Source organism: Ostrinia furnacalis, unplaced genomic scaffold, assembly GCF_004193835.3.
Source record: "Ostrinia furnacalis isolate ACB-3 unplaced genomic scaffold, ASM419383v2 OfSCF2101, whole genome shotgun sequence".
Taxonomy (NCBI): Eukaryota; Metazoa; Arthropoda; class Insecta; order Lepidoptera; family Crambidae; genus Ostrinia; species Ostrinia furnacalis.
In genome coordinates this window covers 9700-22828 of record NW_021132340.1, presented here as the reverse complement: position 1 = coordinate 22828, position 13129 = coordinate 9700, and the positions used below count along the sequence as shown (strand labels likewise).

At 35.2% G+C, this 13129-nt stretch overlaps 1 protein-coding gene across 1 annotated transcript in view; it reads right to left on the bottom strand.

Moving 5' to 3' along the window:
* The window catches only part of svp (COUP transcription factor 2), a gene marked incomplete at its 5' end in the record, with an annotated part of 89422 nt that extends 76873 nt beyond the window's left edge, over positions 1 to 12549 (bottom strand). The window contains one exon of the mRNA XM_028307120.1: positions 12235 to 12549. Coding sequence (XP_028162921.1) covers positions 12235 to 12549 — 315 coding nt within the window. The remainder of the gene's footprint in view (positions 1 to 12234) is intronic.
* Between the last annotated feature and the right edge of the window lie 580 nt (positions 12550 to 13129).

The window sequence follows — 13129 nt, the reverse complement described above, 5'->3', positions numbered from 1 at the left end:
TTATCTACCAATAGATAGTAATAATTTAAGGTTCCTACGTAGTTTCTAATATCGATAAAGTGTCATTACGAAAAATTAAATAGCAAGCTTAATACATTTTGATAGATTTCTCATTTTAATAGAGTCGCTTGAATCATATAAGGTTACGTTACGATCTCATGTCTCGTTTATGTCTAATATAAAAATACATTTACAAAGTTGTTGTACCTAAAGGCTGTACTAGTAACTATGTTCAAGATTTTTGTAACCCTATGGCCTATGTTCAACAAAAACTGTGTTTTACAGATTTAAACTAAACTAAGGTCATAATGGGGTTTACCATGATTAATCTTTGGGGTAGTCCCAGAAATCCGTAAGAAAGGCTAGAACCCAGAGCCGTAAAACCAATTATGAAAAAAAACAAAGTCGCGTGCTTCATTGACCGACATCGCGTGACGTAATTGATCGGTGGCAGAGTACACTCACGAAGGCGAGTGAGCTTTACTTGTGTGTGTACATGGTATATAATTTATGACGATCTATAACAAACTAAATTTCACGCGGGTGAAGCCGCGGGCAAAAGCTAGTTCATGAGCTTATAGACAGTGGATTCCTAGCCCTTTGGGTATGGATATGGAACCCTAAAAAATCTAAGGATAATTTCAATGTCGTAGTCTATTTTAGTTGTTATGAGTTATGACGAATCATAGGCCCTTTATTTTGCGTTGCTATGACTCATTTGGGGAAATATCTGATTAATTTTCATGAAACAACAACATCGGACTACGATATTATTGAAAAGTCACACTTATTACAAATAGTTAAGATACCACAGTTTTTAGTTTAATATTGTCATCCAGAGTTTATTAATTTCACAATGAAATGTAAACATTACGCTATAACATAAAATGTGACCATTTATTAAATAAATATTTCTAGTTCGCAGAGGTTTAATCTTCTAATAAATAAAATTCTAGTGTCACAGTGCTTGTAACAAAACTCCTCCGAAACGGCTTGACCGATTCTTATGAAATTTTGTGTGTTTGCTTTATTTAGTCCGAGAATAGTCGCCTAGGGGTGATAAGGCTTTTTAACGCGTACGAAGTCGCGGGCATAGCTAGTATAATAATTATGATATTATTATAATGTTCGATGGTAAAATACAAAGCACATTTTGAGTGTAACAAGGATATTCTTATCTATTAGTAAATTCTCGAATCGTATTTAAATAAATCGACAAAATAGCTCTTATGGCACCGATTTTAGGTTCACAATCTTGTTACCAAGCGCGTGTTTTTGATTTAATATTGCGTAACGTCACTATTTGAAGGTGAACCCGAAGTTTTAGTTTTGGCAATATAAGTACAGACAGTGTCAAATCGTACGTGACACGCAAAATGGCCAAAAAGTTAGTCCTTATTTCAATTGGAACAAAGACGTATTGCGTACAGAAGCTACTTTGGGTGTCACGAACCATTTGTCGCTGACTGTACCTACTTTTATGGTGCGCGTGCGTCCACACTGGGCGAAAGGGCTCGCGCGGCAAGCTCGACATCCTGCTCACTCAAGAGCAGGGTGAGCAATACTGTGTAGGTTTGTTGTCGACACAAAAAGAAAATAAGAAGTACGGCTAGCACGAAAAACTTTCGAGTTCGAATCGTTTGCGTATTCGAATCGCCACCAAAATATTTAGTACGAAAACTACAACTGCGCCCTTGTGAACGTGTCGTAAAGTGATCTTAGTATGAGAAATGGTTGCACAAAACTTATTTTGAAATCAAAATTGTCACGTTATCGTTTAATTCGAAGGTTGAGTATCGAATTTTGTCGAATTCGCAAACGATTCCAAGACGAAAGTTGTTCATGCTAGAGGTACAGGATGACCAGCGTGCCGCGCGAGCCCGTTCGCCCAGTGTGGACGCACCATTACCCCAAGTCCCAACCCGTATGGCTCACGCCTAGGGAGTGTAATTTAAATCCTGCAATAAGTAAATTATGAGGGTTGTGATCCCGCAGTGGAGAATAAATGATCTGATGATGACGACGATTAAAACGTACCTCAAAATAAACCAGTGTCCATTTTGCGTTTTTCATAGCCACGATAGCCGAACGGTGAAGGGGTCGGAGTGGCTGACTCGAGATCCGAGGAACGCGGGTTCGAGTCCCACCGCCGCTCGACTATTGTGGTGAGCCCACTCGTAACACAAGCTTATTTAGCTTAACACGAGGGGCTAATGGGACTATTAGTAATTTGGGCAATACAGATTGCTAATAATCTTAAAAAAAAAGTTGGAATATTCTTATGTAGCAATTGATTACACTTAGTGTCAATAAAATATGTAATTAATTTTTAATTTAATTCGTTTTCGAAGTGGAGTGAGCCGAAATTGAATTAGAAGCGGATCAATTACACAGAATCATTATGTACATCATTAATCATCAGGTGTGAACTGAAAAATCATTAGCGGGGTATGAAGCAATCTACGGTTTAAATTATTGAAGAAATTGCTTTTAGACGATATTATACCTACAGAATGTCGAATTGATAAAAAAAACTAGTAAAGATTATGATCCAACTTCAAAAGAAAAGAAGTATAATTTGTGAGTTTGCGAATTTGTTTGACTTTGAATTTGGTTAACTCTTAAAGATTTTACACCAGTAGGTACATATATAAAATCCACACAGTTAATTAATAAATAATAATACAATTTCTATCCTATTGTTAGTAGGGTTTCTGAAACCAAAGTTATGTTATGTTATTATTACTATTTTAACTAGATTTATAATAACTATATTTAACACATTAAAAGCCTATAACTAGTTTTAACACGTCCGTCCTATCAGACCGATGTCAATACAAAGGTAATTGTTTGAATTGGCCGCTGCGATACAAGCTTTCTAGCTTAGTGCAGAGACCGTCAGAATAAACTGTACATGTGACATCTTTGAGAAATAAATACTTTTTTACTTTTACTTTTTTACTTTTAGTTAAACCCGCGGGCAAAACAACAACAGGTGAAAACATACAACTGATACTCTATAACTCTCTTTCTCCACTCTATAACTATAACGAATGACGCCGTAATTAATACACCCATCATCACACGATTAGGAAATTGTCCCTAGCAGGAACTCCTAGCTACTGATAGGGTCATTATAGTGTCGAAAAAAAGGACCTTACACACTCTACCTCCTACCGTAACATAACACTTGATGTTGCAACAAACTTGATTTTTTTCACAAATAAACAAACATAAATTCCCATATTAAAGCCATTAATTCTTCATTATATTTCGCATCTTAATTAATACTCAAACCAAATTAACATCTAACGAAGGATATCTGCATATTACGTGTATGAGCCAATGACTTCCCTTAATCATTTCATTAAGACAGCACAAAAGAATGAGTTTAATGAAAAATTACCGGCTTAATGAGAGGAACCGATCGCGCTTAATGACTAGGTCCTGTTTGCGGTCCTATATGATATACAGGGTGGAAACGATAAGTGATCTCACTCGATTATTTCTAAACTATACAAGATATGGAAAAACTGGTTACTGATCCTGAAACTGCTTCATGAGATCTATCAAACGGTATCAATAATAGGTTACAGAATAAACTGCTTCCTCATCACTTATCGTTTCCACCCTGTATAGAGTTAGTATAATATGTATATGTAGAGTCGATAGCACATCATACTGTATTTGTTGCAAAATGGATCCTATTACAATTGGATAGAGTAGACAGACATGGTTTGCTGCTGTCTTTACATGTTGTAGAGCTCTTATAGTTTTATATTTATCGTAATTTGGGGTATTTGACTGCTGTTAAATCAGTTTTCGTCTTTAAATGATGTTTTTGTCTTTGAATTCGAGATTTATTTCTGTTTTTACTGCTGTTAAAATATTTTTAATAGGAACTGCGATTTCGTTTGCGTGAAGTTCAACACCCCTCTTTAGAATGAATAGAGCCAACATCTAGTGTTGTAAAATATCATCAAATCAAATCAAATCACTTTATTTGTAAAAAATGTGGGTAAAAATGATGACAATGAATATGGAAAAATAGCACAAACACATTTACCATTACTGGCATACAAATATTTTATGGTATCGAATTAATATTAAAAATAAAAATAACCCAAAGTTTTTTTCTTTGTCTATGATTCCTTGTATCTGGTTTATCTATGAATAAATCTCTCATGTTTCTTGCTTTCAAAGAAGACAGTCGTTTTATTTAACTTATTATTGGTAACATGGTAATGGTAATTGTGTCATTCGGTTAAATCAATATAAAAGTAAACAAAGTAAATTACAATTCAATACAGAACTCTACAATTATCTCCATGCAGCATTCCATATAAAGTAATAGAAATAAACACAATATTATTTAACGTACAAAGAATATTATTTCAGGAAAATGTTCAAGCAAAAAAATACGCCTTTGAAAACTTGTGTGTGAATGTGTCTGGAAATAGCATTTTGAGGTCAACAACACGTAAACAGTGTTCCAATACTGAATAGGATTTATTCACCCAATCACAATGAGCATTAAACAATGTAGTTTCACAACGAAAGGCTAAGGACGGACCAATGACAAATTAACATATTAATAATGTCGACAAACAAATGACCGTCAGGTGTATCGATACTCAACAGTCGACACTCGATAAGCCGGAATCTGTTAATTTTCTTAATGACACGTCAATTGCTTATAGAACGCGCTATCAAACCGAACTCTCGGTAAAAAGAATACACATTATTTAACGTTATTTATCGTTAATAAAATATTTGACGCGACGGTAAATCGTTTTTATAGATAAAAAAAGCGTAAATTTTCGATTTACGACGTGACAAATACGTTACTCGCGTGTAATATGGCGGCGTTAAATTTCCGAGATGGCCGTTAACGTCGCGCGACCAAGTGTTTACCTTATTAACGCGTGGCGAGTACTTGTTTAATTCACATAAATAATATATTAAGTTGAATCAAATTTTCATTAAAACCCGCCGTGATATTCGACCGTGGTGCTTTTTATTGACAGTTTTAGTGTTCGGAAAGTGAGCCACACACGAGCCGAACGTGAATTCAATTTAAAAAGTGGAATGAGATAAAAATAAATAAGTTCGGAAAGACACTTATGTTTAGAGTCGGTCATAAAGATAGGGTTAACTGCCACGGTATCGCGGGACAAAACATACCATAAACTGACCGGTTATAGTGGCCGGTAGTGCGGGGTCACTTCGGATATCGACACACCAACGCACTGGTGTAAGTGATACATTGTTTTAACTTGCAGGTTTTTTGTGATGGTTCTGAAGATCACGGAAGAGTTCAACTGACCACATCGTGCTATGGCACAATGATGAGCATTATTTCAGTGATGATACATCATCTGTCCCGTTTTCGTGAAATATTGAAAACTTAATAGAAACCAAGACGTAGAAGGTATAATTAATTGTACGAGTAGCATTGTAAATGAGTTGCAGTGTTGTTTTAAAAAGTGGATTTACGTGTTTTCGTACAATATTAGAGAAATTTGTTGTCAATGAAGCATCAATTAAGATTATATTCTTGTAAATAGCTTGTTTAGCATTTGTGATGTGTGAAATGATTGGAATATTATGTTTATGTTTATTAATGTAACGATAAAACAGTATTTATTTCTTAGAATTTCGAAAGCGTTTTGATGATTTGAAAATTAAATATTTGGCTAGTAAAATCATCTATGGGTCAAAGTTGGTTTTTAACATAAAGGTGACATTTTGAACATGATTCTGGTGTTTGCAAAAAAATTGGTCAAAACATCGATAAGTCGCTTGATCCCAACTCTAAAGGCAGGTGTCAACTGCAATCACTATTGTCGCTCACGGACGCAAGCATTTAAGTCAAAAGGAGCGCTTCTCTGGAGAACTTTGTCGCTACAACACCTTTAAAGTTTTAGTGCGCACCACCTCCGCGTAAAGTCCGGTTTTATTTAGACAAGGTTGCATTACAATCAGCGGGAGGTCCAGATGTTAATAAAGTAGATTTGTCGACATCAAAATAACACTTTATGGGACTGCACTAATGCGGTTTATCGATATAGTCTTACGTCTTATAGTAATCGGAATCGGCTTAACAAAGAGTTTTGGTACTAAAACGGATTAGAGAGATAGAAATGGCTTACAATACAAATGTTGATCGCGCTGAGAAGGCAGAACGGATTATATTGACGCGGACTTATTCAAAGATATGCACAATGATATTCAAGTGCGCTGATACTAGTTTGTGCCGATGCTTTATTTTAAACCAAGGTGTTGTGGTATCTTTTCGCGACTAGTTATTTGTACGAAATAAATGTAAAATTAAAATTTTTAGTTTTTCAATTGCGATAATTTATGTTAACTACAGTCATTGTGATCACGATTTTTATCATTTAAGAATACGTGTACCTATGTCAAAAATAATATTTTTTCAGCATAAACTGTTTCTATGGCTTGATACTAATTAATAATTTTGCTGTATGACGGTAATTCGCAAATTCATCATTGTCATTCAACCTATATGTTATTGTCATTAGCTATACTATCAGTCTAAATCTTATAACTAACATTTTCAATGAATCGCTGTTGGTTTCTATAAAATAAATAAATAAAATAAATGGGAGTCGCGATACCAAGAAAGAAAGGGTTGCAAAACTGCGTAAGGCACGACCCCCATACTTCTTAGGCCCCAGATTTACTAGCTCCCTAATTAATTCTAATCGAGACAAACATAATTAAAGTACATTGTAAAAGTGTCTTATCCAAGCTGGGTCACGCTTCAGTCGGACTAGCGACCCCGCCGGCGCCACCGCCAGTTTACCTACATTGATAAGGCTACCGAAATAGGCGAGCTTTCAAATTAAATTAGTATTATTTTATACTTTTAGGGGCCACCAAGGGAACAAAAGAAAACCCTGTCTCTAGTCGTAGTAGGGAATAAAAACTTGATGAGAAAGAAGTAAGATCTTGCAGCAAAAGCTTCCGAAGATTAAAAGTTCGATGGACTCAGAAAGTGTAATAGATGTTTTCTAACCGATTGCAGACGAGGAAGAATGGGAGAAAAGAGATGTCATTTATCTCGAAATTAGGTATACTATAAGGAACCATAAGAGCGTAGTAAGCGTTGAACTTGTCTGTTTTTGTCTTAACTTCAGCTTGATAAGAAAATACAGTGTGTGTAATTAAGCGCTGTTGCACAAAACACAATATGAGCGCAAAATAATTCCAAGATCAAATTGTTTCTTGTACCTACTGACAACGGCACATCGAGATGCACTAAAGTAATATTATTATGTATGTAGTTTTCATAGGTACGGTTTTTCAATAAAGATTGACAATTTAAAGTCTGATAATCGATTGTAACATTTTTGACACGATTTTAAAAAGTGCTGAGTTATAAAACATACAATTTACTAGTACAATATTACAATTTTCTAATGTAGAGACCCGCCAGACCAGGGGAGGTAGTATAAGGCAGCTGCTCTATGAAACGTGTTAATTGATTAAATAAATAGTTTGAAAGTAAGCTTGTCTGTCTTGCGTCTGCTCGTTTGCCTCCTGTCACATAAAAAAAATTGTACAACAAAGTTTGCGTCAACAACGATTTTCGTAAACACCCTGTTAGATAAATCTAGAGTACGACTTTTTGCATGTCGGCGCCGCGATGTCGGCGTCGTATCGCCCAATATCCTTAATTAGGGCAGTAATTATTATTTTCATTCATTGACAAAGTCGCACAAATCTATATTTAGAACTTTTTGGTCGGATTGGGGAATTTCGTTAAGATTGTTGTTTTGTTTCTGTGATTTCGATGTGTTATTGCCATTTGTGGATTTTTGGTTATTTGTCACATATTGTTACAAAATAATAAATTTCATTTAACCTGTACGTACACCGCTACGACTTAGGTTGAGTTGCACCATCTTATTTTAACCGTAACAATAACAATAACCGGTCCTTTTTGTATGGAGTTTGACAGATTTTTGACGTTTGTCAGAGTTAAAGTACCTAACTCAGATTACCTACTCATTGTAGTAGTTAATAAAATTTACTATAAGAAACACAAAGTTGGAACGGAACGGACGGCTTTATCTCTAATCGATGGGATCGAATCGGAAGTAATGATTTGAGTTTGAATTTCTTCTATGAGATTTTTTAAGACTAAGGACTATTTAAAAAAAACTTCAACATACACCAAATAAAGAGATTTTAAGACAGATTAGGTACAATAGTTTTCTAAAGAAACAAACATAAAATATTATTATTACAGGGAATATGATAATTTTCAACCAGCATAGGTATCGATAATGAAGTAGATACTTACCGTTACCTCTATAAGTCTGGCTTTAGTTACATAGAAATTTGCGTTTTGATAATTTGTATTAAAAATCAAGTTTGTTTGAACAGCATTAAATGTGTTAGGGTGTTAATTGTAAACGAAAGTAAAAAATGTGTCCCCAAAAATTTTATTTATATGGAAAAAATAAGTAGTAGGTAATTTAATAAGTCAATTATTGGTTTTAATTAAGGCCATATTAAAATCCTTTTAGGTATAGATTTACCATCCACTGACTAATAAGCACGCTTGCAATAAGTAGATCACTCATGAAACAAAATAATAAAATAAATACATAGGTAAGCCTACATATCTTTGAACTCTACCCCAAAAGTAAAAAATATGTAAGAATAAATTAAAACATTAATCATATTTCATATCAGTGACACCCGTTTTTAAAAAAATCACTTAAAACTATTACAGTCACCAAAGTGTTAATAATAAATTATTTGACACCCTTCTACGCCCTGCAAACAATCTTCAAAGCAACACAAAAGCTTTTTTGATCGCTGACTTCAACAAAAACGCTTTTTTAAAGGGAGCTTTAAAAAGCACGATCAAACTCCATACGATCATTGTTTACAAGCCTATCTAGAAAGCATGCGAGTTCGGAGCTTAACATTTAACCCGTCGGGGTCAAGGCTGGGTCTAAGGGGCCTGGTGTAATGACTGATGCACTGTTATGTCACTGATGACAGAGTTCGTTCACATGATAATGATGAGCAGTTCAGTTTAGTACGAATATGCGCTAAAATTAAAATAATTTTGTTTTTTGTTTACATCTTGGCTAAAATTTCTCAGAGAATTGATACGTAAATCTATAGACCTATGACTACAACGCCGCTATGTGATATAATCGTGACAGAACCTTATTTCAGTTACAGTAATAAAGATAGTTAACACTTTAAAGAAAAACTTTACTTGAATGATTAATTGATAGGGCAAAATAAATGAATTTGAATTCTATTTATAATGGTTTAAGTCTAAATGACGATTGCTTTCGCTCGATTAGGTTCAATATACTTTAGCAATTATTTATTACCAATATAGCAATAATTTATTTCTTACAAATATCTGTTTATGAAAATAGGAAATCTGCTTTGTATCAGCCGAACAGTTTTTCACTGTAGCATCTATTCTTACAGCCAAAGAAATCGTTTCGCAAAACACACAGCGCTAATGCAAGAAAACGTTATGATACTGATCTAAATTTTACGTTACTCGACGTATTTAACTTCATTATTATTGTCTGACAATAATAATTAACCCGACAAGGGCAAGGCTGTTCAGCGCTGTACAACTGATGCACGCTTAGGCCTATTATGTTACTAATGACACTTCATTAGTGCTATAACATGTCAATAATTGCAGTGTTCGCGAAAATGTGTGGGAGTTGCATTTTTCTTTTGTTTTTTCGCCTTTTCACATGTGGTGTGAACGGGTTAAGTTAGTATGAAGTAGTCAGTTCCATAGGGCTACTTCAAACGATTATGGATGCACATAAAGTCTTACATCATTGTGAAAATACACACGATGGGAAGACGGAATACTTAGAAATCACACTGTAGTTAATTTAAGAACTAGGGTTTTATCATTATCAATTAGGTATATGTATAAAACCTCAATTATTAATCAAAAACTATTAAAATCGTTAATACTTCTAAAATTTGCATGTACATATTATTACAAACAAACACACTATAATCCCTTATGAACATAAGGTCTTAAGATCTTTTTATATCTTGGTTGACAAAGTATAATATGAATTTTATTACATATTATCTACACTATATTGGCATACCTACATTAGGGCAGGCCTTTGTCAGGCATACAGAGGTGGTCAGTTGAATTGAGTTCATAGTATGAAATAAATAAAAATGACGGCACGTCAAGACAATCACTAACTGAATTAAATGAGATAGATTTCAATGAAGTTCCATGTGGCCTTTGCGTTTTGTTGACACTTTCGCATTTATGTTATTAGTAGTGGTAATTTATTAAGTATCTGTAGGGTACGTACATTGCATGTTCATTTTATTAAACTAGGATAACGGTGTTGACTGTCCAATTAGTCTGTATATTTATTGAACTATCTTAAGAAAAAATATGTATTGTTCAGTTGTTTGTTTTCCTAAATAAATTAAAAAAAAAAAAATTCTTTGAAAAATTTAGTAGGTAATAGAGCCATGCAAAGTCTTACTATTTATTTATCGATAAAATACAAACAAGAACCGTGGTTACAACTAGCTCACAACTGCAGCATCGTACTATTTCTAATAAATGTCATTTTGCTATATAAAAAAAATCTCTAGTGCTGTCCACTGCACAATAAACACGTTTATAAAGACGACCAAAGGGAAACTACCGTCGCTTTTCACCTAACACGAAACGATTAAGCAATTATTATATTACAAGACATTATCAAAGTTCCCAAGGCTTCACTTATAAACTTTTATGTCGACATTATCTGATCTCGCGGTAATCGTATCGTAATCGTATGTCGACTAGAGACGGGTAATCGTATAGAAATTCTTTTGTTTATTTTTCGAGGACTGTCACTATAATCACTTTATTGTTCACCACAAGTTAAATTGCAGAGAGCCTGAGTAATATTTTTTTAATTATTATTAGGCAATGGATACAAAATAAATAAGTTAATGGCGTTAACTAATAACTAAATGCTATTCATGCTTATTTAGGCAGACTAACAAACAAAAAATATTAATCTACCTACTCCTGCTTATTTCACTCATATTTTTAAAACTGTTCCCTATTTTATTTTGTGTTCTTAAAGTACAAATTCTAAATTCTAATAATTATCAAAAAAAAACTGCTATAAAAGTGTAATGGCCAATAATAATAAAAAACAATAAACTCCACAATTGAATTATTATTTACGGCTCTTATTCTCAAGGTAATTTAATTAATATCTTGTTAGGGGGTTCGAAGTGCTCCACTAAAAAGGGCGTAAGTAAGAAAACAGCAATTTCTGCTAACTCTGAATTTGCATAAAAGTGAACACCCTTATCTCCGGGGCCAGACTGTTTATGAAAACTTTGTCTTATTGCATTCTCATTACCAACGCAAAGTTCGGTTAATTGAGATTTTTGAGGTTAGGGGACTGATTAATTGAGTTTTATTGGTTTTGGGAGGAGTCTGATATTATCAATGTAATAATAATAATAAAATGAACTTTTTTTTATTGTTTTAACCTTATTAATCTTTTAAAACTTAGGCACTGTCACTATAAAAGTAACATTTTATGAGAAAACTACTTAAAAAAAACGAAAAGTCATAAGTTACATTTCATTGATAGTACCTACTAACCAATGGACCACTCTAGTCTGAGTAATAAAATATTTGAATTTGAAAATCACATTAGATCCGATTTCTTTTAATTAACGATTTAGGCAATTCTTGTTTTTTATGATAAGATAATTAACACCTGACTCACGCATTTTTTATAGCCGCCCGCCTACTTTCTTTCACTTCAATTTTTATTTACACTGCTTGTGCGAGTTTTTTTGACAATCAATCACAATGATCACGGTTATTTCAAAGAATAGCTTTTGTTAGTTTAAAATTTTTAACCATCGACTTTAAGATTGATTAAGTGCCTACCTAACCTACTTAGAGTGGGAGTTTTACCGACGGCATGCATATAATTATCGAGCTAGTGTTCGTCGCTAATTACTTTAATTACTATCCACGACTTCATTGATTATGTTTTTAAAGTTAAGTATTCCGACTTAGAAAAAAGTTTCTAATTTCCAACATTTCAAGAACTGACCGCGTGAACTTTGACCCGTACGCACAAATCTATTCTGTAATCGCACAATCCGCAATCACTGAGCACGGTACACATCACTTTCACTGCACACGCTACATACCCTCGCAAGTGAACTGGCCGTAGTGTTTGCCCGAGGATTTGTCGCCGCAGACGACACATTCCACGTTCTGGCCCTTGTCCGTAGCGGAGGATCCGCTCTGGGTCGAAGCGGCTTGGCTGGCCGGGGTGGACGGCAGCAGCTCGTCATCCCGCCACCCGCCGCGGAAGCCGAGCTCCAAAGGCGGGAGGTCGGAGCCTCTCGGAGGGCAAAGGCCCGGGCCACCGACCCCGCCGTATACTAGCGCTCCGTGCGTGATGATGCCGGTTGCGGTCGCAGCGGGGAACACGCGCGGCGCGCTTGTGTCAGGGGTCGCGGCTCAGTCGCGACTGACGCGGGTCTCAGGTCGGGCCAGGGCGCCGCGCTCCGCCATTGGCCCGGTGGCCCAGGGGCAGGGAGCGAAGGCCCCGCCACCTCGACCGCGGCCCCCCACCCCGCGGGGGGAAATCTTTCAGCTGTACGGTCGGAAGAAAATCCGCTGTGGGCGGTTTTCGCCGGTTTCAGAGTTACGGCCGTTGACGTTGCGGTGTTTTGTTCGAATGCGTTCGAAATTATTATTTTGATTTTGGAATTGTTTGTGTTGTCATTTGTTTTTGTTAATTTTATTCGCTGTTTCAAACTACGAACTCCTTTCAATTAATTTTAAAAATATTTTTTTTTTTCAATTGCAAACTTTTAGACTAAACAACTAAACGTTTCTTTTTTCTTGTTTTGTAATGGTAAAATAATTTCGTTAAAGATATTTTCAGTCCTTTTTTGGGGACGGTACCTGAAAATCCTACTTTGTATCAACTTTCCCGTTGCCTCCATATTTCTGCCTGCTGATAGCACATACCTAGCTACCCATACAACATTTACTTGAGGTATTTATTCGAGGAACTCGGGTACCTATAAGTAA